The sequence below is a fragment of the Calypte anna genome, chromosome 28 (assembly GCF_003957555.1).
Source record: "Calypte anna isolate BGI_N300 chromosome 28, bCalAnn1_v1.p, whole genome shotgun sequence".
In the NCBI taxonomy this organism is placed as follows: domain Eukaryota; kingdom Metazoa; phylum Chordata; class Aves; order Apodiformes; family Trochilidae; genus Calypte; species Calypte anna.
This window is the reverse complement of record NC_044273.1, coordinates 13,688-39,016: the sequence shown is the minus strand read 5'-3', so window position 1 is coordinate 39,016 and position 25,329 is coordinate 13,688. Positions and strand designations below refer to the sequence as shown.

At 57.9% G+C, this 25,329-nt stretch overlaps 1 protein-coding gene across 1 annotated transcript in view; it reads left to right on the top strand.

Moving 5' to 3' along the window:
* Positions 1–25,329, top strand: part of LOC103532631 (protein unc-13 homolog A) — a gene marked incomplete at its 5' end in the record, with an annotated part of 57,104 nt that overhangs the window by 21,068 nt on the left and 10,707 nt on the right. The window contains 33 exons of the mRNA XM_030466464.1: positions 4,142–4,171; positions 4,602–4,701; positions 4,865–4,982; positions 5,181–5,304; positions 5,472–5,545; positions 5,617–5,671; positions 6,325–6,360; positions 6,880–7,090; positions 9,224–9,823; positions 11,566–11,659; positions 12,630–12,679; positions 13,471–13,549; positions 15,131–15,202; positions 15,431–15,650; positions 15,898–16,125; positions 16,325–16,466; positions 16,859–17,028; positions 17,467–17,582; positions 17,686–17,849; positions 18,422–18,572; positions 20,518–20,586; positions 20,713–20,802; positions 20,945–21,079; positions 21,375–21,508; positions 21,716–21,801; positions 22,037–22,163; positions 22,250–22,346; positions 22,912–23,055; positions 23,559–23,642; positions 23,894–23,971; positions 24,249–24,337; positions 24,491–24,643; positions 24,795–24,918. Coding sequence (XP_030322324.1) covers positions 4,142–4,171; positions 4,602–4,701; positions 4,865–4,982; positions 5,181–5,304; positions 5,472–5,545; positions 5,617–5,671; positions 6,325–6,360; positions 6,880–7,090; positions 9,224–9,823; positions 11,566–11,659; positions 12,630–12,679; positions 13,471–13,549; positions 15,131–15,202; positions 15,431–15,650; positions 15,898–16,125; positions 16,325–16,466; positions 16,859–17,028; positions 17,467–17,582; positions 17,686–17,849; positions 18,422–18,572; positions 20,518–20,586; positions 20,713–20,802; positions 20,945–21,079; positions 21,375–21,508; positions 21,716–21,801; positions 22,037–22,163; positions 22,250–22,346; positions 22,912–23,055; positions 23,559–23,642; positions 23,894–23,971; positions 24,249–24,337; positions 24,491–24,643; positions 24,795–24,918 — 4,244 coding nt within the window. The remainder of the gene's footprint in view (positions 1–4,141; positions 4,172–4,601; positions 4,702–4,864; positions 4,983–5,180; positions 5,305–5,471; positions 5,546–5,616; positions 5,672–6,324; positions 6,361–6,879; positions 7,091–9,223; positions 9,824–11,565; positions 11,660–12,629; positions 12,680–13,470; positions 13,550–15,130; positions 15,203–15,430; positions 15,651–15,897; positions 16,126–16,324; positions 16,467–16,858; positions 17,029–17,466; positions 17,583–17,685; positions 17,850–18,421; positions 18,573–20,517; positions 20,587–20,712; positions 20,803–20,944; positions 21,080–21,374; positions 21,509–21,715; positions 21,802–22,036; positions 22,164–22,249; positions 22,347–22,911; positions 23,056–23,558; positions 23,643–23,893; positions 23,972–24,248; positions 24,338–24,490; positions 24,644–24,794; positions 24,919–25,329) is intronic.

Here is a 25,329-nt window from a genome sequence, read left to right as displayed (position 1 = left end):
AGACACCCCTCCCCCCCGGGGCCGGAGGGGCAGGACTCCATGGGATTCAGCACCCCCGTGGGTTCCTTTCAACCCATCTCTCCCTCCCTAAATCCCCCACATGGGTTCGGTGGGGAGGGGAGGGTGGGGGTTGGGCGGGGCGGTTCCCGAGGGGGTGGGTGGGTGGGTGGGAGGGCGGGGAGGGCCTGACGTCAGGCGCTGTCCGCGGTGCTGAAGCAAGATGGCCGCCCGCTAGCCAAGGGGGGCGGTGGCGGCGAGCCCCCCCCCGAACCCCCGGCACCACCACCGGGACCATGTCGCTGCTCTGCGTTGGAGGTACCGGGGGAAAAAGGGGACACAACGCGGGTTGGGGATGGAAGGTCAGCCCCCGAGTGCCCCTGTTGACTGTCGGGGGGGGGGGGGAAACACGTACCTGGCATCGAGACCCACACCCTTCCCCTCTCTATGGCAGGCAAGGGGGGCACCCGAGGTTTTTTCGGGAGGGGAGGGGGGCGTGGGGGGTGTCGTGGGAATGGCTCCATTCACAAAAAACCGCGGCGAGTGGATTTATGAATGAACTGGCGGGGGCGCGCGCGCAGCGCCGGACTGCCGGCATGGGGGGGGGAAGTTGGGGGATGGAGGGGATGCGTGTATCCTGTCCCTCCAGGGTCACAACCTTTCCTTCCCGCTTCCATGGGGAGATCACATCTGCCCCACTCCCCCCCCTTCGAACCCCCCGATTTTCCCGCCTCCCCCCCATGTCATCTGTCCTCCCCCCATCAAACGCAGATATGTCCCCCCTCCCATGTATTTCGAAACACCCCCCCACTCCAAGCATTTCCACCTTTGGAGTCTCCCCCCTCATTCTCAAGACCTCCCACCCTGAACACGCCCCCCCCCCCATCTCTCCCCAGTTGCCCCCCTCATTCCTAAGCACCTGCACATTCCTACCTCTCCCCAGACCCCCCCACACCCCCAAATCTCCCTCCCAAACACCTATGCCCCCACCCAGCCCTCAACCCTTCCCCACCTCCCACAGATCCTGATGCCCCCGTCCCAGAGGTCACAGGCAGATGGGGGGGTTCAGGGCAGGAGTGTGGCGGTCTGGTACTGGCAAAGGGGGGGATACTCATCACCCCATACTGGGAGAAACTGAGGAGAAGGTGCAGCAGGGGGATCTCTGCAGCCCAGTGTGGTGAGACCGGCACAACTTGGTGCACAGATGAATCATGCTCGGCCTAGCTGGATTGAATTCAGGGGAGGCGGAGGAGTTGAAGAGGGGGTGTCCCTTTCCCCCCTCCCCAGGCCCTGTGGCATCTTAGTACAGGGTGGCACCTGTGGGCCCTGGGCGTGGTGGGATGGGGGTGGCAGAGTGACAGCTGGGGACAATGGGGGGGCACAGAGAGGCAGAGGTTCCCCCACCAGTGTCCCATGTCCCGAGAGAAGAAAACGGGGGCACTCTCAGTGGGGAGGGGGACACCTACCTCTCTGGCGGGGGTAGGGCCGCCTCTTTGCTCCCGTTTAAGGAACTGTCACACGCGGTGACACCCCCTGTGAGTCTGGGGGCGGGTAGTGACAGAGCTGCCGAGGGGGTTTGGACTTCCCCTGCTGCCCTGACGTCACTATTTTTATCACCCTATTTTTGGGGCTCCAGGGGTGGAAGTGCCACCCCAGCCTTTCGGGGGAGGAGGGGTTGATGAGGTGGGGCGGGGCCAACCGCAGCTTCCAAGGGCTTCGTGCTCGGGGGATGCTCCTGGGTGACATATACAGAGGTGGCACTGGGAGGGGTGGGGTGAGAGATGCCAAGGGGTCAGGGGGGGCCTGGGGAAGGTGGGGGAAGACAGACAGGCAGATGGATGGGCGGTGGATGGCCGTCTGGAGAGACAGAGGGGGAGACTGTGGGCAGCTGTATGGGAGGGAGGTGAGCAGGGAGACAGAGGGGGGGTGGACAGAATGAGGGAGGAGGTGGATGGAGATACAGATGTGTGGTTGGATGGTCAAAGGATGGACAGAGGGAGAGGATGGATGCATAGAAGTAGGGAGGGGTGGATGGGTAGAGAGATGGATGGAGGGAGAGAAATGGATGGAGAGACAGATCAGTTGCTGCATAGCCAAAGAATGGACAGACAGAGAAATGGGTGGACAGATGAATGGATGGATAGACAGACAGAGAAGTAGGTGGACACATGAATGGATGGATGGATGGACAGAGGGATGGACAGACATACAGGTCTGTTGCAAGATGCCTGCAGAGGAGCCTGATCACCCCAGCCTAGGAAGTCCCTTCTGTACCCAGCCCTTGTGAAGTCCCACTGTCTCTGACTCATTGTCTGGGCTCTCAGGTTGAATTTAGCCCAAGGATGGCACCCTGGGACCCACCACGCCTTGAGGACTCATGGGTGGGGGTGTGGCACAGCCCATTGTGGGCCCTCAGCCACATATGGTGACAGCAGGACATCTCCCCAGCAGTAGTTGACAGCAAGGAGAGTCATGTGTTCCCTGGGAAATTGTTTGTTCCTGTCACCTCGAGTATTTTTGGAGCTTTTCCTTCCTCTGTTTTCCTGGTTCAGGAGTGGCTTGGAGAGGAGGGTGGTGCTGAACCCAGTGGGTGTATCTGGGTGGGGGCTAAGAGGAGGTGGTCCTGCACCAGGGATCCATATGCAGCACCAAGTATGGGCAAATGCTGCCACCATGCACTGTATTGCGAGTTAATAATCATATAGTATAGAAAATAATGCATTTTCTAGAATTTAATAATAAATATATCTATAATATATAGCAATGCTCAGCAAGGCTGTGTGCTTCCAGCCTGATGACACTGGTGGATCTTTGGAACCCTAGAGGCTTATTCGTGGCCTCGAGCCAACACCCCCCATCCTCATGTGAACTCCCCACCATCCTTATGTGAAGCTGCAGCTCCCAGAGTCCCGTGATGCCCCAGGAAGATGGGGGCCGGTGACATGGCTGGTGACCTTCCCTCGGGGAAAGTCACTGACTGGAGCCACCCGAAGCCTCACCCTTTGGGTGGCACAGGGTGGGCTGCCAAGCCAAAGCCCTCCCAATTATTTCCCAACAAGTTTGCCGGGGCTGAGCCAATGTTTCCCCCCTGCCCCAGTTTCCCCTCAGGCTGGGGCGGGGTGTGTGTCACCACCCTCAAGCACATGGAGCTGGTGGCAGCCCCTGCCACCCCGGCGCTGGGCCCGACGGGGCTGGCGGGTGATACGGCTCTGAAATCAAATTTCCTTTAATATCGCCGGGTCTATTTTCATCCCTCCCGGGTCACGTTGTCCCCTGGCTCTGGCACCAGCCTCACGGAACCTCTCTCTGGGTGCTGTGTCATTCACATCCCCCAGCCTGGTCCCCTCCTGCCCTCCTCTCCCCCCAGCACGTCATAACTTTGCCTTCCCATTATGGGGGCGGTATGAACCTCCCCCTCCCCGGGAAGCCCTGGCGTAAAGCTTGGCGAAGATCGGGGGGGGGGATTTGTTCCTGAGGTGCTGAGCAGGATCCGAACCAGCCGCAGCAACTCCCACCCCAATGGGCAAGATGGGAACCAGCCCCTTGGTGCCTCCTCCGAAGGGGAACAGGGCTGGGAGTCTGTGGGAGGGCGTTTGGGAGATCCCTGTTGCAGGGGAGCGGGTCCACTTCTCCTGGGGCTGTCGTGGGGCGAGGGAGGGTTACAGCCACCTCCCCCCCCGGGACAGGAAATCGCTGAGCCTTAACGAAGACATAGGGGTTGGGGGAAGGGGGGGGCAGGACTGGAGCCAGAATGCTCCGCCCCCTTTCCGCCCATCTCCGGTATGGTAATTTCATCTGTTTGCTCACCTGGATCTGAATTCGGAAGCGGGAGCAGGGGTGGTTAACTCCCCCAGCAGAGGCAGGATGGTCTTTTGGGGGTGCAATGAGATGTTTCAAATTACCCTGAAGTAGCAGTTTTTTTTTCTTTTAGTGGGCGCCATCTGGTGCCCACTCCCAACTCCTGGCCGAGCCCCCTCCCTCGTGCCTGGCACTGGGGACTCCTGATTTACACCACCAGGAAGGATCCTACCGGCTTGCCCATTCTTGCAGCAGCGGGGGGTGGCCAGGCCTGGGGTCCTTCTACCCCCTTGGCACCCTGCTGGGAGTCCCCAGGCTGAACCTTTTCCTTCCCTTTCTCTTACAGTTAAAAAAGCCAAGTTCGACGGGCCCCAAGGTAAGCAGCACCGCCCCTCGCGTGCCGTCCTGCCCCCCCCCCCCCTCTCAGGGGGGTTGGGGAAAGGGGCCTGGCTGTTGGGCTGCTTGGATGAGACAGGATGAGAGGAGGGGCAGGGGTGAGGTGGCAAGTGGACCTCAGGCTCAGCATCATTTGGCCAGTGAGGGGGGGGAGCACATGCTGAGATGGGGGTGTCCTCGACAGGATGGGGGAGCCTGGACTGGGGGGGTCTCACAACCAGGGCTCCTCTGGCAGCAGCACGGTCCATCCTGCCCAGCAGACTGGGGCTTGGGTGCTGAGACCAGTGAGGGGGTGACTCTAACGGAGGATCGCAGTGGGGGGGTGTCTGAGACAGGCAGACACACACACACACTGGGGTGTGGTTGAGGGGGACACTGGGGGCTATTTCACCCTTCTCTTGCTCCCACAGAGAAGTTTAACACCTACGTGACACTGAAGGTGCAGAATGTCAAGAGCACAACCATCGCAGTGCGGGGCAACCTGCCCTCCTGGGAGCAGGACTTCATGTTGTGAGTGTCCAGGGGACACCTGGGACCCCCACTCTCCATCAGGGGATGTCCCCCACTGCCAGTGCTCCCCCTGACCCCCCTCCCTGGAGGCTCAGCTGATTCCAGGGGTGGGCTTGGGGGAGACAGGGTGAGGTGTGACCTGTTGCCTCTTCCCCATCCCCAGCGAGATCAACCGTCTGGACCTGGGGCTGACTGTGGAGGTGTGGAACAAGGGGTTAATCTGGGACACCATGGTGGGGACAGTGTGGATCCCTCTTCGCACCATCCGGCAGTCCAATGAGGTAGGGAGCCAGGCACCCCTAACCCCTGCTGGACCTGGAGGGATATACAGCCCCCCCCAACTGTCCTTCCTTGGGAACAGAGCCTGTCCCCAGCCCTGCTTGGAGAAGACCCTTCTTGGGGTGGGATGCTGTGAACAGGGGGTTGTGGGGCTGGGGAGAAGGGAGTCCCAGCATCTCACCCCCTTTTCTGCCTCACAGGAGGGTCCTGGGGAATGGCTCACACTTGACTCCCAGGTCATCATGACTGATAATGAGATTTCAGGCACCAAGGACCCCACTTTCCACCGTATCCTCCTTGACACCCGCTTCGAGCTGCCACTGGGTGGGTACCATCCCTGGGCACCTCAGGACCACCCTGCCTTTCCCCCTGCCCCAGGGATGCTCATGGGGCTGGGGAGTTGATGTCTGATCCTGTAGCCCAAAAGCTGGGGGCCTGTTTTTTGAATGAGGCTGTGTGTGTGTTTGTGCACCAACACTTCGCCTGTGCAGATATCCCCGAGGAGGAGGCCAGGTACTGGGCCAAGAAGCTGGAGCAGCTGAATGCCATGAGGGACCAGGATGATGTAAGTGTAGGCAGAGTTGGGGCTGGGACTGGGCAGGAGTGGGCAGACCTCACCTGCCTGTCTCTCTCCAGTTTTCCTTCCAGGAGGAGCAGGAAAAGCCTCTGCCTGTTCCCAGCTCCCAGTGCTGTAAGTGCTGCCCTGTCCCTTCCCTGCTGTGGGACACCCCAAAGCCCCCGCTGGAGTGGGGTCTATGGCTGCCTTGGGGTGGCTGGAGCCCAGTGTCCCCCCTGTCCCTGTTCCCCTTCTCATCCTCCCTTCTGTGTCAGTGTTTCTGTGCTGTCTCCCTGCTCTACCGTGTGTGAGCTCTCCCATGGGGCTGAGCTGTAGCAGGGAGGGGTGGGAGGTACAGCAATGGGGTTGTTACAAACAGTCCCCTGGGTGAGAGGCAGCTAGGCTGGCAAGGGGGGTGCTCAGTGGAGGCATCAGCAGAGGGGTCTGGGAGACTTGGGGTGGCAGCTCTGTTTGTCCCAACCCACACCTCAATTGCCCCTCCTCTAGTTGGACCAGGGCCATGCACAGCCCAGCACTGTCCCAGGCATAGCTGGATGTCACTGTGCCCAGCCCCAGCTCCTGTCCCCAGAACGACTCAGTGCCGATGTGCCCCATCCTGGGTGCTGTCCCCAGCCCATCTTGGGGCACTGAACGCAGCCCAGATTGTTGCCACCCTGCCTGGGAGATGCTGGTTCCTCCCAGGCGGATCCTGCTGCTGCCCTGGAGCTGCCTCCATCCTCATTGTCTCTGCTCCCTCCCCCCCCTTTTTTTTTTTTTTTTTTTTGTAGGCAACTGGAATTATTTTGGCTGGGGAGAACATCAGAGTAAGTATCCTGTCCCCTCCTCTCCTCCCAGCCTGGTGTCCCCAGGTGCTGTGCTGTAGTCTGGGACTCAGGGGACCTGGGACTCTGCTCCAGCCTGTGGCTCACACTGTGGGTCTGTGCTGGGTGAGGATGGAGGCACCAAGTGCCCTGTCCTGGGCTGTCCCCACAGACTGATGGGGACACTGAGGCTCTGTGCCCTCATGGTGCCCTGGTGGCAATGAGCAGCTTGGGCTTTGCCTCTATGGCAGGGCACGGGTGGGACAGAGAGAGGTTCCCCACATCCTGTCTTCCCCTTCTCCCTTCCCTATAGCCCGTTTTCCCCCTCTGCTCTCCCCTCATCCCCCAAACCCCTCCCTGCAGAGAACAGCTTGTCCCTCACTCCTTCCTGGGTCTGTCTCCCTAACCCAGCCCCACAGAGGTGGGGACACAGTGGTGGCAGTAGCTGTGCTGGGCTGGGGCCTCCCTGGTTCCAGCAGCGGCCAAGCGATCCCCTGTCCTGCTCACTGTGACCCCTTGCAGACGATGACCCCGACAGCACTGTGGATGACCGGGACAGTGATTACCGCAGCGAGACCAGCAACAGCATCCCCCCACCCTACTATACCACCTCCCAGCCCAATGCCTCTGTCCACCAGTACCCCATGAGGCACCAGCAGCAGAGCTCCCATGACTCCTACACTGATTCCATGCAGAGCTATGAGATGGACTACTCGGACCATCGTCCCATCAGGTACTGCCAGGCCCCCTAGCAGACCTGCTCTCTCAATCTCCTCCTGACCCCTGACCTGGTGGCAGAGACCAGCAGATCCCAAAGGTGATGTCAGGGACGGTGGGTGACAGAGGGAAGGATGCTGAGGTGAGGCAGGGGGGGATGGTGCCAGTCCCAAGCTTTTTCTTCTCACTGAAAAGTTTTCCATCCCTTTTGGGTCATCACCCTCACGGGCTTCAGGACCCTCAAGCCCCCAGCAATCTAGAGCTGGTGGGGTGGAAACATGGCTGTAGGCAGAGCTGCAGACAGGGACACCTGCCTGGTGCTTCGTCCCCATGGTGGCAGCACTGCCAGGTTCCTCATCAACATCCAGCCCAAGGTGCCAGAGCCTCCCTGCCGGCCTCCTTACAGTGGAGGGGATGCCAGGGCGTGGCGGGTGGCAGCGGCGATGTGATGCCTGGAACCTTGCTCATCATCTTCCTCTCCTCCCTGGCAGACGCTATGGTAGCGTTTACTCTGCCACAAACGGCTGTGGTGACGCTGAGTCCGCTTCCGAGTCGAGCAGGCGGACCAGCCGCCAGCCTTCCCTTGAGAGCAGGCGGTCCCTAGACTTATCGGATAGGTGGGTCACTACCTTGTTGCGTGCCGTGTGCCGTCGCAAAGTGCTGTGGTCGGTCCTTACAAGCCATGGTGAGGCCAACACCAGTCCCTCAGCAAGGGTGACCTGGTACTGCCGCAGGGTTCCCCTCTCCCTGCCGTGCAGAGAAGCAGCATTGGCATGCTCCAGGTGTCCCTTGGCCCCACGGTGTCCCTGCTGGATGCTGTGTCCCTGCCCATGGGGTCAATACCCAGGCACTTTGGTCCCGCTGGTCAGCACAGCCACCAGCAGCCAGTTTCTTCCACGTGCCAGAGAGATGGAGCTTGGGGACTCAAATGCCACCCTCTGTGGCGAGGAGCACCTGGCTGGGCAAAAGCCTGACACAGTGATTTGTCATGTGCCAAGGGCCCCTCTCCTGGCTCAGGCCAGGTTCAGGCTGTGAAGCTGAGGGGTTTCCAGGCATGAGCTGTGACTCCTGCACCCCTGTGCCCCAAGTCGCCTTCCCAAGGTACATGGATGATGCCAGTGCCCCTCCCTGCTGGGACCAGCCTGGGCATCCTCAGCACGTTCCTCCCTGCCATGTCCCCTGGCTCTCTGCCACTGTGGGCCCAGGACTCTGCCCATCCTCTTACCTTGTCCCCTTTTCCCCTTGCCCACCCCTGAGTCCTGGCTGCCGGTGCTGGAGACGTGGTGTAGGCCTCTTCCTAGGCATGTCCATGTTCTGTCTGCATGTCTGCTTATGTCAGCCTCTCCCCACAGAACCCTGTGGTCACCCTGTCCTTGTTCCTGTCCCCATCCTCTCCTAGGGCACAAGGACCCCTCTGTGCTGCCACAAGAGGGGGGTGCAGGAAGGTCCAGGCGGGGCAGATGGGGCAGTGGGAAGGGACCTGTCCTGGCAGGAGGACTGGAGAGGGGACCCTGGGCAGGGATGATGTGGTTCAGGGGAGAGGGTGTGCCTGGGAGGTCTACAGGGAGCACTGCGATGTCAGAGGTTGGGTGGCAGGTGTGCAGGTCTGGGGCAGGATGGGATGTCTGGCAGAAGTGGGGGGCAGGATCTGGCTGGGGATGCTCCTGGCTGTGCTCTGCCCCCTGCTTCTGGCAGGGGTGGGCCAAGGGGACAGACACCATCTCCCATGTCCCCACATCAGCCCAGGCACAGGTAGGTAGTTCAGAGCCCTCTGGATGTCCCAGCCTGGGGGAGCCCAATCCCAGCACACCCCATCTCCTGGGTCCCCTTTGGTCATGCCCTGTTTATCCACCCCTGGCCCGGGCTGCCCAGGGCAAGGGTGGAGTCCCCATACCTGGAGGGGTTTCAAATCCCTAGACATGTGGTGCTGAGGGACATGGGGCAGAGGGGACTGGGCAGTGCTGGAGGAACAGTTGGACTTGATGATCTGAAAGGGCTTTTCCAACCAAAACAATTTGATGAGTCCTGAGCTGAGGGGGATGGTGCTGACCTGGGGCTGTGCCCACTGGTGGTGCAGGGACCCTGGGGTTCTGGCTGGTCTGACTGTAGATCCACTGGAGCTCTGGCTTTGTCTCCTTCATCCTTGCAGCCCCACAGGGAGCAGCCGCTATGCCTCGTCGGCCGAGCTGAGCCAGGGCAGCTCCCAGCTGAGTGAGGACTTTGAGAACGAGAGCCTGCGGGACTCGGAGCTGGATGAGCGGGATGGAGACTCCTACCACTCCTGCCACAGCTCTGTCAGCTACCACAAGGACTCTCCCCGGTGGGAGGAGGAAGATGAGGATGATGACCTTTATCTGGAGGAGGAGGAAGAGGAGGAGGAGTTCAATGATGACTACAGTGAGAATGAGGAAGGCTACTCCAAGGAGGAGGAGCAGGAGGAGGACCTGCAGGAGCAGGACACCTATGAAGCCCCCAAGCAGGATGCTTACCCCCCGCTGCAGAAACCCCCTGGGCAGCAGCTCTCACCCCAGCAACCCCAGCTGGTCCCACCATCAAAGCTGCAACAGCAGGAGAGGAAAGAGGAGAGAAAAGAAGAGAGGAAGGAGGAAAGGAAGGAGGAGAGAAAGGAGGAGAGGAAGGAGGAAGCCCCCCAGGAAACCCTAGAGACCCTCCAGGCCCAGAAGGGAGCAGAAGAAACCCCCAAGCCAGAGGTGGCCCCTGAACCTGAGCCCCTGGAGACTGCTGAGAGGTAGGAGAGATGTTGTCCTTGGGATGGCCCTGTGCCTGGGGAGACCAAGGATGCTCTGGAGGTGGCTGGTGCTGGTGATGCCAAGGGGCAGTGCCAGGTGCCTGCTGCCATGTCTGGGGTTTTTCTAGGTGCCTGAGGCATTGAGGAGGGGGAAGCCCACCTTGGCCACCCTCCTTGGGCACCCTGCCCTGGCCCAGCCACCGAGGCTCTGCTAAGCAGAGGTAGAACTCAGGGCATTCAGGATCCCGCCAGGGTTGCTGAGGGTGCAGATTTATAACCTGGGAGGGGGAAAGTGGGAGCTTGGGGCTGTGATTCCTCTCTGGCTCAAGCTGTTGGATCCCTGTGTGGAGAGGGTACCTGGAGCTCAGCATGGTCAGAGGAGGAAATTTCCTTCACAGGAGTCAATCCTCTCCCTAAACCACTGGCAAAAGCTCATCCCTGGATTCTTGTGCTGTGCAGATGAATGATTTGGTGGCCAGGTCCCCGGTATAGCATGTGAATAATTCATATTTTGGTTTCTGCCTTTAGTTATTGAGTGTATCCACTCACATGGCCTGGTGAGCACCACAGCTGTGGCAGAGGGGAAGTGTAATGTGCTTTACTGGTCTTTTATTTAGTTTAAATTATAGACCAGAGTCGAGGATCTCTAATCTCTAATTTAAAGTAATGTGTAACAAGATTTTTTTTTATTTTATTTTTTTTTAATAAGTATTTAGGCCCAAGTCCTGGTGAAGGTGGCCAAAGTTTGTGTCTGCCTGTGCTGCCTGTTCTCCAGGCAGAGGGCTCAGGCGTCATGCATTGGGCACTGGAGACTATAAGTTTGTTGTTGGGGACCCCAAATTAGTGCCAAGAGCCCTAAATTAGCATTGAGAACCACAGATTAGTGCTGGGGACCACATATTAGCACAGGCAAGGCCCCAGGGGGCTGCTTTGATCAGGGCTGTGTCCTGAGCTCCCCACAACTTCATCCCAGCCTGATTCTGGGAACTCATCTTCAGTGTCACATCACACCAGGCTCTCTCTGGGGCTGGGATGTTTGGAGGTTTTATTTTCTTTGTGTCTTGATTTTGCAAGAGAGGAGAAAAAAAGAAAACAAAACAACAAACCTACAACAATCTGCATGTCCAGGATGGCAGGTCCTCCTGGGCTCTGAGACATAGGGCTGTTGGGAGCTCTCGATCCCAGGAGGTTCCAGCATGGTGGGAGCAGTCAGAGGACATCCTGCAAGGACACTGAGGGCTGAGGGATGTTTAATCCCTGTTGCTTGTGTCACCAGCAGTGCCCTGCTCCTGGAGGGATCCCTCCATGTCATTTGGGTGCCCAAGGCAGAGGGAGGGGGAACTCCTGTCTTCTTCCCATTGCTCTACCTTGACCCTTGCTGCCCTTTCCAGTGGGACCTGGAAAGGGCCTTTTTAGAGTCCTTCCTGCTAGCAAGAACGTTTTTTTGCTATGGCCACACTGGCTCAAGACCCATATGGGTCCCTAAACTGCAGCCTCAGTCATAGAATTATCAAATCCCAGACTGGTTTGGGATCCAGTCTCAATCCCCCTGCCATGAGCAGGGACACTTCCCATCAGACCAGGTTGCTCCAGGCCACATCCCACCTGGCCTTGAGCAGTTCCAGGGATGGGGCAGCCACAGCTTCTCTGGGCAACCTTTTTCAGTCCTGCCCAGCATGTTGGGCTGTCCCCCACTCCCTGGTGCTGTGCTGGGGGGTGATTTGAGGTGTGTATACTTGCAGGGAGCAGGCAGAAGTAGAGGTGCAGGACCCCAAAGCACGAGCCAAAGCCAACTGGCTGAGAGCCTTCAACAAGGTCTGCATGCAGCTGCAAGAGGTGAGCACCCCCTGGCTCCCCAGCCCTGGTCCTGCACACTGGGCTGGGGGCACAGCCCCTTCCTGGGCCTGGGAATCTACTGGACACATCTGCTCTCATGGACATCCCACACCCTGAGGGCAGTGGGACCCCCCAAGGGGCAGTGAGCACTGAGGACCTTCCCCCCCCCGCTGCCCTGGTGTGTGCTGCATGCAGTGTGCTGCTGCAAGCCTCCCCCGGCCTCTCCCCTGTGTTGAGTTGACAATTTTTTGTTCTGTTTTTAGACTCCATCCTCCATCTTTTCTTTTTGTTTTGGCTCTGGATTCGCTCCCCTGGGGCTTTGATTCCCCTCCCCACCGCTTCTCTTTTCAGTTGCCCACCACCATGGCCCTTGCACCCGCGTCTCCCTTTCCCACAGGGAAGGGCTGTAGCCTGCCTGCAGGTAAGCACAGGACCTGCCCAGCCTCCTGTGTGCTCCCCAGTGTGTCTGTGGGGGTATGTGCAGGGATTGCCTTGCCAGGGAGAGACAATTGGCTTTCCTTCTTTCTCCCTTAGAGTAACCCCTCACCCTGCAAAGGGAGTTGGCCCAGCAGGGCTCCCTGCACACACCTGGTGTCCCCCGTGCTCTGTTGTGTCCCTGCACTTCTCTACATGTGCCTCTGGGTCCTTGCAGACTTGCTGAGCTTTTCCAGCACTGCTGCTTCTATCCCTGGAACCCAGAATTTTTGCAGCCATCCCCTCTGCTTTGCCACCCAAACCCCTCTCCGCAAGCCCACCCAGCTCAGCCTCTCGAAGATACTTTATTATCTGTGCAAGCTCTTTGCTGGCAAGGCCCCCCCCCCTGATTTAGGAACATGCTATTCTCCTCCCACCTTGTAAACCCTAAACCTGCTTCCCCAGTGCTGTGGGTGCCAGCTGTGAGCTTGGGTGCCAGCAGCACCCACTCCTGGGGAGCAAAATCCACCCTTGATACCTTCCCTGTGTCTTGCAGGCCCGTGGGGAAGGTGATGGAGAAGCGAAATCACTGTGGTTCAAAGGCGGGTGAGTATGGGGGGGTACATTCTGCCCTTGCTGGGGTCTTGTGGGTGGCTCTCCCCTCATCATTAGGATGTGATTAATGATCTCATTGTGGGGCAGCTGGCATGGGGAAGTGTTGCCAAGTTGTGGGCGTGTGGGGAGTAGGGGCAGATTTTTGGACTGAATGCTGGTCACTTGGTGCTTTGGGAGGAGCCAGCAGAGATGCCACCACTCCATGTCCCTGAGAGTCCCTGACAAGGGGGAGAGCAAGAAGGTGAGTGGGTTGGGAAAGGACAGATCTGAGGTGGCAGCTGCCTCCTCTCTCCTGTGATGTGAGACTTGAGAGGTACTGTGGAAAGCCATGAGCTTGCAGCTGGCTGAGCTGTGGGTTTCACCCCATCTCGCCCTCACAGGCAGCTCAGGCAGAACCTGTCAGGTTCCCTGCAGAACCCACCAGATCATCCCGAGGTTTTGATGCAGGCAGAGGCTGCTGAGCAGCATTTCCCCCAACCCAGATGCAAAGCCAAAGCTGACTCAGCCAACTGGGCTGGCTCCTCCCTGCGTTTCACATTCATACTAAATGAAGCAAAATATTGTCATGTGGGGAAAACTGGAGTTTTCTGCCAGAATCCCTTTGCCCCCACAGTTTTCAGTCTGGTGATCCCTTCCCCCGCTAGGGAGGTGGTGGGGATGGGAGCCCCAAAGGTGGGCACCAGGCCTGTCCACCAAGTTCCCAGCAAACCTGGGGCAATAGCAGGGGGACTCCACCATGCCTCAGTTTCCACCTTCCCTGCTGACTCTCGTCTCTCTTGCAGGCCTGGTGGTGGGCTGATCATTATAGACAGCATGCCGGACATACGCAAGCGAAAACCCATCCCCTTAGTTAGCGATTTGGTGAGGTTCCTCCTAACGCCTTGCACCCCACAGCTGCCGGCTTCGCTCCTGCTGTGCCCCGCTGGGCGCCCGTGCCCTGCTCCCACCCGCCTCTAACATGGCTTATGTTTTCTGTTTTCTTTCCTCTGGCCCGGCTTGGCCGTTGCTGGCGGCAGCGGGGCGGCAGTCAGGTTTCTGCGCTGCATTAACAGCATGCCCGACATTAAGCGTGGACGCAAATCTCTCCCTCTAGTCAGCGATCTGGTGAGCGCAGTCCGAGGGGTTAAAGAGAGAGCACCCTTGGGTGATGCCAGACAGCCCTGCTCAGCCTCCTCCAGCCTTGCTGCGGGGGTCCGGGGTGTCCCTGGCTGTTCTGGGGATCTCCTGGCTCACACAGTGGTGAGCTGCGAGGATGGCACAGCTGGGCTCTCCCCACCCAAGGGTGCTTCTCTTTAACGGAGCTCCAGGGTCCTGTCCCTACACCAAGCATCAGCCCAGGGCTTCCTGGGCCTGTGTCTGGTTTTCCATTTTTTTTTTCCATTCCACATCCCCAGTCCCTTCCCATCCCTCGTGCCACAGCCCCCCAGCTTGGGCTGTGCTGGTGCTGGGCAGATGAAGCTGTGCACCAGAGGAGGCAAGTGCTAGCTTTCCTGAGCTGCACAGCCCCTGTGCTCCTATCCCCACCATTGTCACCCTGTACCACTACCACTCAGTCTCCATGCTGGGGTCCCATCCACCCCTAGGCTGTACTGCACAGGGTCACTCAGCTGTCACCCCCCCTTGGTGACAAGAGGCAGCAGTTTTGGAAACCAGACACTCTTGGCACCCAGAATTAGGTGACCTTCACCTCCTCCCCTCTCTCTTTACACTTTGTGCCCTCCTCAGGGTGCCTCCATCCTGTCCCATACCCGTCTGCCCCTCTCCCATCACGCTGCCCCCCCCCCACCTTGCTGCCTCCGACCGCAGTGCCCCCCCACCCCCAGTCCGCTCAGGCAGCTGCTGATGCTTCTGCACTGTGCTGTGTCAGTGTTGGAGGGTTGGGATGTGAGTGTGGTGATGGTGTGGGCAGAGGGTGGGGGTCCTGCTGCCTTTCCCTGCTGGGATTTGGCTGTGGCTTGGGGTGGGAAGCCCCCCAGTGATCGAACTGGCCAGGTGAAGGGTTGGTGTTGCTTGGATTCCCACTCGTTTTGGCAGGGAGGGGGCCAGAACTTGCTCTGCTGGGAAGTCTCTTGCACTAACAGCTTTTTATTCCTCCCTTGCTGGCCCTGGCTGCCCCTAGGCAATGGTAAGTGCCCTCCACCCAGATGTCACTGGGGTCTCAGACACACCTGAAGAAGCACTGCCCTACTGAGGCTGGACTGGGAGTGTCATGAGCTGCTCAACTCCTTCCAGTCCTACTGAACAGCAGGGAGGTGCTTTGCATCCTGGGAGGCTGGATGGGGGATCTGTCCTGCTGCCAGCCCCTGCAGCCAGCACCCACCCCTCTATGGGCTGAGTGACATCCTGGGTGTTTTATAGCCACTGAGACCCCAAGTGAGCATGGGAAGGACAGATCTGTCAGACAGGTCTTTCAGATCTGAGAAATGTGTTTCTTTCCCACAGTCCCTGGTCCAGTCCAGGAAAGCGGGAATCACATCTGCGCTGGCCTCGAGCACCTTGAACAATGAGGAGCTGGTAGGTGCTGAGGCGGAGGGGTTTGGAGGGCTGAGCACCACTGGCTGGGGCAGAAATGGAGGCAAGGGCTCTGCACCACACCAGCGTCCTCCTCCTGCCATGCTGTGGCAGCCAGGATGCTCTTGTGGGGTGGTGTTTGTCCTTTGCCTGGTTTGTCCACACCCAGCGGTGACTTTGTCTATGGATGGGGCCTGAGCTCTCCTCCCCCTTCCTTTGGTCCTTGTGCAGAAAAACCATGTTTACAAGAAGACCCTGCAAGCCTTAGTGTACCCCATCTCCTGCACAACGCCTCACAACTTCGAGGTGTGGACGGCCACCACCCCCACCTACTGCTACGAGTGCGAGGGACTGCTCTGGGGCATTGCCCGGCAGGGCATGCGCTGTGCTGAGTGTGGTGTAAAATGCCATGAGAAGTGCCAGGACCTGCTCAATGCCGACTGCCTGCAGCGTAAGGAGCTGCTGCCTACTACATTCATCCCTTCTCATTTTGGAGAGGGACGAGGGAGTGGGCTGGGGAGACCTGGATCTCCTGCTTTGTGCTGTGGGGGGGAGTGGTGAGTGGGGCATATCTGTCCTGGGGAGGGTGTAGACCTCTCCAGGTTGGACTCACTCATGCATGATGGGCTTGGGGAGCTTTCAGTTCTCTCCTGGATGCTGCCTGCCCTCCTGGTCTCACCCTTGCTGTCCTCTCCCAGGGGCAGCAGAGAAGAGCTCCAAGCACGGAGCAGAGGACCGGACCCAGAATATCATCATGGTGCTCAAGGACCGCATGAAGATCCGGGAGCGCAACAAGCCAGAGATATTTGAACTGATCCAGGAGGTGTTTGGAGTCACCAAGACCACGCACACACAGCAGATGAAGGCAGTGAAGCAGAGTGTCCTGGACGGAACCTCTAAATGGTCGGCAAAGATCAGCATCACAGGTAGGCGTTGGCTGTGCTCCAACCCCCCTCCTGCAAAGTGAGTTCACCCTCAGGGGCTCTTTGGGGGCACCCAGGGTGTCTGTTGGAGTAGCATGGGGTGGCTGTGGCCCTGACTCCTCTCTCTCTGTCTGTTCTCTCTGCTGAATGTGCCACGTGTGTACCTTGGGTGGAATGATGGCTGTGTCACGTTGGGCTGCAGTTGTTTGTGCCCAGGGCCTGCAAGCAAAGGATAAGACAGGTTCCAGTGACCCCTATGTCACTGTCCAGGTTGGAAAGACAAAAAAAAGGACTAAAACTATCTATGGCAATCTCAACCCAGTCTGGGAGGAGAATTTCCATTTGTAAGTTCACCCCTGGACCCTTCATTCCCTTTCCCGAGTGCTTGTGGTTGTGCTGCGTTGCAGTAGCTGTCAGCATGGCCCTATAGGGTGGTGTGGAGTGCCCTGGGGCTTCATTGTGCCCCAGCTGAAGAGAAGGGGAGCTGCTAGGGTCACTGGGAATGCTGGTTTTCTGCCATGGAGGGTTTGGCTCCCAGCAGTGGGGGCTGATCCAGGCTATGCTGGGGCTGCCAGGGCACAGAGCAGGGAGACCCCAGGGAGGGTCAGGCCCCCCACATCTTCTCTCTTCCCAATTCCTGCCCAGTCCTGGGATGTTCTCTATAATTTTGCGAAGTGGGTAGAGAGAGGCTAGAAAGGTTTCCTTGCTCATCCCAGGGCTTTTCTCTTCTCCCCAGTGAGTGCCATAACTCCTCTGACCGCATCAAGGTCCGTGTCTGGGATGAAGATGATGACATCAAGTCCCGTGTCAAGCAGCGCTTCAAGAGGGAGTCTGATGACTTCCTGGGTCAGACCATCATTGAGGTCCGGACCCTGAGCGGGGAGATGGACGTCTGGTACAACCTCGGTAACCAACTGCCCTTGTACAGACCACGTGGTTTGGGACCCCCAGCCCTGCTCCACTGGGGCTACATGCTGCCAGCCCTGCCCTGAAGGCTGTCAGTGTGTCAGTGTAGGTCTGCTGCTAAAAACAGGTAACATCAAAAGCCATTGGCAGCAAGTGTTTTCCCAGAGTCATTCTCAAAATCCTTCCCGTTGGAGGTCTGGAAAGGGAAAACTGAGGTACAGAGAGACTGCATCTCTGTAGTACCTGGATATCTGGCCAAGTCCCTTTTTGCAATGCCTTGGTGTCACTGTCCCCTGTCTGGGCACTCGGTGCTGGGCACACCCCTGTCCCCAAGAGCCACCCCAGGGCCAGAGCCCCCTGCCCCTTTTTGGGTCTGAGAGTGAACAGAATTGCTCTGGGGAAGCCTCACATCTTGTCCCTCTCCCTGTGCCCCCACAGACAAGCGGACAGACAAATCTGCTGTGTCAGGAGCCATCCGGCTACACATCAGTGTGGAGATCAAAGGGGAGGAGAAGGTGGCGCCTTACCATGTGCAGTACACCTGCCTGCATGAGGTGAGCAGCTCAGGTAGCCGTGGGGGGCATGGCCCCAACCCCACTAATACCACCATGCCACGACCAGCCTTGGGGTCCTGACAGGACTCATTTGTACCTTCAGAACCTGTTTCACTTTGTCACGGATTTGCAAAATAATGGAGTGGTGAAGATCCCCGATGCCAAGGGGGATGATGCCTGGAAGGTGTACTTTGATGAGACAGCACAGGAGATCGTGGATGAGTTTGCCATGCGCTACGGGGTGGAGTCCATCTACCAGGCCATGACGTGAGTCCCTCTCCCTCAGTCCTGACTGAAGGGGCTGTGCCAGCCGAGGGTCGGGTGGGGGGTCACTGTTGGCATCTTCCTCCCCTGCTGCCGTTTGCAGCCACTGGCCTTCCCTTGCTCACCCTCCACCCCTCCACCCCTCTTTCTCCTTCTCCATGCCTGCACCCCAAATCACAGAATCATAGAGCACTGCAAGTTGGAAGGGACCCATAAGGATCATTGAGTCCAACTGCTTGCTCCTCACAAGACTACTTGAAAATATATCGTATGACTAAAAGCATCATCAAGATGATCCTTGAGTTTTCCCAGGATTGGTACTGTGGCCATGTCCCTGGGGAGCCTGTCCCAGTGACTGACCACCTTCTAAGTGAAGAATCTTTTCCAAATGTCCAATTTGAACTCCCCCTGACACAGCTTCACACCATTTCCTTATGTTCTTTTGCTGGTCACAAAAGGAGATCAGCACTTCTCACTTCACTGCCCCTGGATGTCACTTCAGAGAAATCCCACATCCCTTCCTACAGTCAGCCCTACCGTTGCCCCCTTCCCTCAACTGCTGTCCCTCTCTGCAGGCATTTTGCCTGCCTTTCCTCCAAATACATGTGCCCAGGGGTGCCAGCTGTGATGAGCACCCTGCTAGCCAACATCAACGCCTACTATGCCCACACCACGGCCTCCACCAATGTCTCAGCCTCTGACCGCTTTGCCGCCTCCAATTTCGGGGTAAGTCCGATGGTGCGTAAACACTTCTTCCTTCTTCTCTCTCTTCTCTTGGGAGGGGGTGGGGGGCTTGGGGTAAAAAAAGGCTGTGCAAAACACCCCACTTCAAGTTGCAGCCAGGCAGCAGGGGGATTAGCCCCTGCTTGCCCTTTAAAATTCATCCTGCTCCCATTTTTCAGGAAGGAAAAGAGCCGCTGCCTCCTTGGGAGGTCTAAATTTGCTCCCCAAATTATTATGGCAAAGCCACGCCTGTAGTGGGAGTGGGCTGGGATACTGAGCAGGAGAGGGAAAATCACAAGCAAGGTGGCAAGGAGCCATCCCTGCATCTTGCCAGGAGTTTTGCACAGCTCAGTGCACTTTGGACACACCTTGGCACTGCCACAAACTCACCCAGCTGTGCCAGGACCCATGGGTGTCAAGGAGGAGAGTTTGTGCCAGAGCTGGATGTGCCCTTGGGGACTTGGGTGAGGAGGGGCTGAGCTCTTACCCTGGCTGCCCTGTGTCATCCTGGAGGCAGTGTGTGGCTGCTCTGGATGCTCATGGGGCCAGCCAGGATCAGTGGTCAGCCCTAGGTCAGGAGAAGTGCTGGGTAGCCAGGGCTGCAGCCAGGACTGAGCTCACCTCCCGGAAGCCTCCGGGTCAAGCAGGAGGAGGAAACTATGGGAAAAAAAAAAGCGCCTTTATCTCATAACGTGGAGGGTTTTAAAAACTTGTTTCTTTCTCTTTTTTTAGAGAGCCTAAGGTTGGGTCCTAAAGTGCCCGGCCGTGTTGTCGCTTTAACCCCGAGTTCCCGCCGTGTCCAGTTTTAAAGCGCTGCATTCGGTGCTGGGGACGCATGGTCTCGGCCCGGAGCCTGGCTTTGCCGTCTCCAGCGCGCTGAAGGTTTGCGGTCTCCAGCGCAGACTGAGGGCTTGGCCAAGCCATGGCCAGGCGGGCATGGGACTCACTGCCCCATCCTGTCTCTTTGTCCTTGTCCCTGGGGAAGCTTTTCCCAGGCAGCCCTGACCTGCTACAGCCAATGCTGTAGTGGGAACCCCAGGCTCTTGTTGGAGGTGACCACGAAGTCGTGCAAAGGCCCCTTGCACAGTAAAAATGCAAAGTGAAATGCCTCACAACAGCGTTTTGGGACAGGTTGGATGCTTTGCCATCAGCCCTGACACATGAACCTTTGCACCCTTCTGTCCATGCTTCCTGATGGGTGCTGGGCTGAGCCGAATTAAAGCCACTGAGCCCCCCTGGTGACCGACTGCCCAGGGCAGGTCCCATCCCTCCATGCAGCCTGGTCAGGTGAGCATGGATCCCTTGGAGGCCTGCAGCTCCTGGGGCCACCGTGGCCTTGGCTCCAAGAAGCTCAGCCCTGGAGATGGGCAAATGCTGCAAGAACCCATTTGCTCTTTCTCTGCCCTTTTTTCTGGAAATCCTTGCAAGCTTCAATCCAAGAGCACAATCCTGCACACCTTCTCCCTGCTCCTGCCCTGAACCCAAGCTCAGAGGTGTTCCAGTGGGCATGGCAGCTCAAGCAGCCTGTCCCTGCCAATGAGAGGAAAGGTGACACATGTCATTGCCTCTCAATCCTGTCCCATGCCCAGCAGGGCGACGTGTGCCCCCAGGAGCCATTGACAGATGCCAGTGAGCCCCAGCCACCAGCGAGGACCTTCAAGTGGGAAGTATCCCTGCCCCTGGCAGGGTGTTGGAACTAGATGATCTTTAAGATCTGTTCCAACCCAAACCAGTCTGGGATTCTGTGACATGCTGCTCTCCGCGGGCATCCCATGCCTGCCTGCAGGGCTCTGCTGAAGGCAGAAAGGAAAGGAAGGACAGCAGGACAGTTGGGAGGAGAAGGATGAGCTGGGTTGTCTGGGGACAGAGAGAGGCAAGGACAGTGGGGAGGGGGGTGGTCCCTGCCACCTTTCCCCCATTTACCTGGCTCTGGGGCGTTTCTCTGCAGAAGGAGCGATTCGTCAAACTCCTCGACCAACTGCACAACTCGCTGCGGATCGACCTCTCCATGTACCGGGTAAGGTGCCTCAGTTTCCCCACTTGTCTCATGAAGTCTGAAAAACAAGTGGCTGCTTTTTTCCCTCTCCACTTGGCCCCGTGAGAGTTTTGAGTGCAGCTCTGCTCTTTTCTTCCCCTATGGCAGAACAACTTCCCTGCCAGCAGTCCCGAACGGCTTCAGGATCTCAAGTCTACAGTGGATTTACTGACCAGCATCACCTTCTTTCGGATGAAGGTATTGCTGCAGCTCACTTGTCCCACCCCTTGGTGGGGAGCCTGGCCCTCACTGGCCCCTGTTCTTTGCAAGATTGGGGTCATGCTGGCCCCATGGTAGCTCCCGGGTGTTTTCCAGTGCCACTACCTCCCCTTCCATCCAGGTCCAGGAGCTACAGAGCCCCCCACGAGCCAGCCAGGTAGTGAAGGATTGTGTGAAAGCCTGCCTCAACTCTACCTATGAGTACATCTTCAACAACTGTCATGAGCTGTACAGTCGCGAGTACCAGACAGACCCGGTGCGTGGTGGGGGCGGAGCTGGGATGCATGGGGATGCATCACCCTCCTGACCTTCTCTCTCCCCTGTCCATGATGCTCCTGCTACCTCTCTAGAGCACTCAGCCCCCCACAGAATCATTCCCAAGTCTTGCGCAGGATTTGAGCCTCACCACTGGGGAGTTGAGATGGGGGCCAAACAAGGGGTTGCCGATTGGGGTGTCCCCAGAACCCTCCCAACTCCTCGCTAGCCCAGCTGCCAAATCCAGCCCTGTGGGTGGGGTGACCAGAGCCTCTGCTGTGTCCCTGTCATTCCAGACTAAGAAAGGTGAGGTGCCCCCTGAGGAGCAGGGCCCCAGCATCAAAAACCTGGACTTCTGGTCCAAGCTCATCACCCTGATTGTCTCCATTATTGAGGAGGACAAGAACTCCTACACGCCCTGCCTGAACCAGTGAGTAGGTGCTAGGAAAGCGAACTCTGCTTGGTGCCCTGCGGGAGTGGCCACGTCGTGCCAGAGGCAGCTTTAGTCCTTTGGGAGTGGGTTGCAACATCCATTCTACAGAGGGGGAAACTGAGGCAGGCAGGAGGTGTGGGGGGGGTATGTATCTCCAAGGGGAGGGCTGCTCCACCCTGTGTTTGTGCTTTCCCCCTGCACCAGGTTTCCCCAGGAACTAAATGTGGGGAAGATCAGCGCAGAGGTGATGTGGAACCTCTTTGCTCAGGACATGAAGTATGCGATGGAGGGTGAGTCCCCCCACACCACCTCAAGCCAGGGGAGGGAGCAGGCAAGAGCTGCAGTCTGTTCCCACCTCACCCTGAGCAATTCCATGACACCCCTTCATCAAGCCAAAATCCCACCCAAGAAGCCCTTCCATCTTCCCCCCCCATTCCCCAGCATCCTCAGAGCTGCCCATGGGCAGATGTCCCCCAGCTTTGAGGCTCAAAGCAACCTCCCCTCTTGCTTTCCCTCCCCGTGCAGAGCATGACAAGCATCGCCTGTGCAAGAGTGCAGACTACATGAACCTGCACTTCAAGGTGAAGTGGCTGTACAATGAGTATGTCACCGAGCTGCCCTCCTTCAAGAGCCGCGTGCCCGAATACCCGGCGTGAGTGTAGCCCATGAGGGTTCTGGGAAGGGGTGGCTGGCAGCCCAAGGGGTGACTGGTCTCACCAGGACTGGGATGTTTTCCAGATGGTTTGAGCCCTTTGTTATCCAGTGGCTGGATGAGAATGAAGAGGTGTCACGGGATTTCCTGCATGGAGCCCTGGAGCGCGACAAAAAGGATGGGGTAGGAACAGGACTGTCAGGGGGCATGGGGGGGGTGGGCAAGGGACTTGTGCCTTGGTGTGCAGTGTACTCTCATCAGGACACCTCCCACCAGCCCAGGATGCTCCAAGCCCCATCCAACCTTCAACGCTGCCAGGGACGGGGCAGCCACAGCTTCTCTGGGCAACCTGGGTCAGGCTCTCACCACCCTCACACCAAAGAATTACTTCCTAGGACCTCATCTTAATCTCCCCTCTTTCAGCTGGAAATCATCCCTCCTTGTTCCATCCCTCCAGGCCATTGTTCGAAGTCCCTCCCCAGCTTTCCGGAAGCCCCTTCAGACACTGGAAAGTGCTCTAAGGCTTCCCCATGAGAGAAGCTCTAAGGCTTCCCTTCTCTTCCCTAGGCTGAACACCCCCAACTCCCTCAGCCTGGCTCCAGAGCAGAGCTGCTTCAGCCTGTGGATCACTTTCATGACCTCCTTGGGACTTGCTCCAACAGTTCCATGTCCTTCTTGTGTTGGGGAAGCAACATAAGCAAAATCTCCCCTCCATACCTCCTGCTGACCCTTTGTCTCTCTCCTCCAGTTCCAGCAGACATCAGAGCATGCGCTCTTCTCTTGCTCCGTGGTGGATGTCTTCTCCCAGCTCAACCAGAGCTTTGAGATCATCAAGAAGCTCGAGTGCCCCGACCCCCAGATTGTTGGGCACTACATGCGAAGATTTGCTAAGGTGGGCAGCTGCCAAGCCAGCAGAATCCCTGGGACCCTGGTCCAGAGGTTCCCGGTCCACCTTCCATCCTGCTGTGGAAAGCAGCACAGGACAGCCTGCACCACCTCTAACAGCTCCAACAGAGCCCGGGGCCCTCCCATCTTTTTTTAGCACAGGAGATTAGCTAATTAATGAGCTAATTGGTTAATTAATCTAGATTAATTAAATGCCACTGGCTCACTGCAGTGTGGGAGGGAGCTGTATGCAGGCTTCATGGCTGGGGCTGTCACAGCTCTGCTGGTAATGGAGCTGCCTGTGAGACCAGATGTTCTGGAGATGGCTGCCAGGGGCTGTGCCCACACAGCTCCTGGCACATCCATAGGACCAGAGTGTTCAGGGTGCTGGGGTGTATCCAGGTCTTGGGTTGTTTCACTGCTGTGGAATTCATGGTCACCTTCTCTTCCTCCTTCCTTTTCTTACTGCTGTCCTCATGGGACCCATCCTTCTTCCTTGTTTGGCTGCAGACCATCAGCAATGTGCTACTCCAGTATGCTGAGATCATCTCCAAAGATTTCGCCTCATACTGCTCCAAGGAGAAGGAGAAAGTGGTGATGTATCTCCCTTCTGCTTGCCACCTGCCTGGTGCTGTCAGGCAGGACTGTCCCCACAGTGAACCCAGCCACCACCTCAGAGCTGGTCCCCACAATGGAGGTCCTGCCCTTTGTCTGTGTCCCATGGCAGTCCTTGTGCTGTCACTGTTTGCTCCTCCTAGTGCAGGGTGGGAGAGACCTGGGGCATTGGGTGGCTCTTCCAGACACATTTGTTTATGATGACACTCTTCTTCATCCCATCTCTCCAGCCCTGCATCCTGATGAACAACATCCAGCAGCTCCGTGTTCAGCTTGAGAAGATGTTTGAAGCCATGGGTGGGAAGGAGGTGTGTAGTGGGAGGTTCCAGGAGGGAGCCTTGTGGAGAGGCTGGATCAGTCCCTTGTCCCTAGTGCATCCCCTTACCCAGCTCCACAGTGCTGAGAGCAGACACCAGTTCCTCTCCTTTCTGGGGTGACACTGTCCCACCTCATGGCATCCTGCTCTCCCACCATGTTGGATGCTGGGTGGGCTTTACCCTCCCCAGGGGGGCATTTGGTGCAGAGACCCTCCCTCAGGGCTGGGACAGGGACCTTGATGGCTTCTCCAACCTGTCTTTTCTCCAGCTGGACACAGAGGCTAGTGATATCCTCAAGGAACTGCAGGTGAAACTCAACAATGTCCTGGATGAGCTGAGCCGAATCTTTGCCACCAGGTACACACATGGGTGAGAGGACATGGTTGGTGGGACAAGGAGAGATTTGGGGGTCCAGTACCTGCATCTGGGGCCAAGCTGGGGCCTCTGCTCAACCAAGCTGGTCCTGGGCACAGCTGTGGGGGATGCTGAGATGGGTGTTGTGATCCCCAGTTTCCAGCCTCACATTGAGGAGTGTGTGAAGCAGATGGGCGACATCCTGGGACAGGTGAAGGGCACTGGCAATGTCCCAGCCAGCACCTGCAGCAGCGTTGCACAGGATGCTGACAATGTCTTGCAGCCCATCATGGACCTCCTGGACAGCAAGTAAGTGGAGGGGACAACAGGGACCCCCACCCTTCCCAGTGGACCTGACCCACCCAGTGTGTGTGGGAGACCTGCAGGTTCAGGGTGACCTGGCAAGGAGTGGCACTGGGGGTTCTGTGCTGAGACCTTCAACCCCCTCCCCTCTCTGCAGCCTGACACTCTTTGCTAAGATCTGTGAGAAGACGGTGCTGAAGAGGGTACTGAAGGAGCTCTGGAAACTGGTGATGAACACAATGGAGAAGACCATTGTTCTGCCCCCTCTCACTGACCAGACGGTGAGTGATGGGGAGGGGAACCAAAGATGGAGGGACCCTGGAGCTGAGATGCAGGTGGCTATTTGGGCCAGTGTGGGACATTGCTGGCCAGGTGGGCACACTGGATGCCGGAGAAGGGGCACTTGGGCAGCCTACTCAAACCTATCTCCAGCTCATGGGCGGGAAAGAGATCAAGGAGAGACCCAGGGGCTTGGCTCAGCTCAGAGCCCTTGAGTGGTTTTGTCAAAGGACCTTCCTGCCACCCCAGGAAGTGTCACCAGGAGGGGACACTGGTTCATTTCTCTCCATTGTCCCCTCGGAGCTGGGGTAGTGGTACCAGCTCTGGGCACTATCCATGTGGCTGGTGGTGGGTCAGAGGGCTCTTGGAGCATGAGGACCCACCACATGTCACCTGTGCTGGGCTGCTGGGAA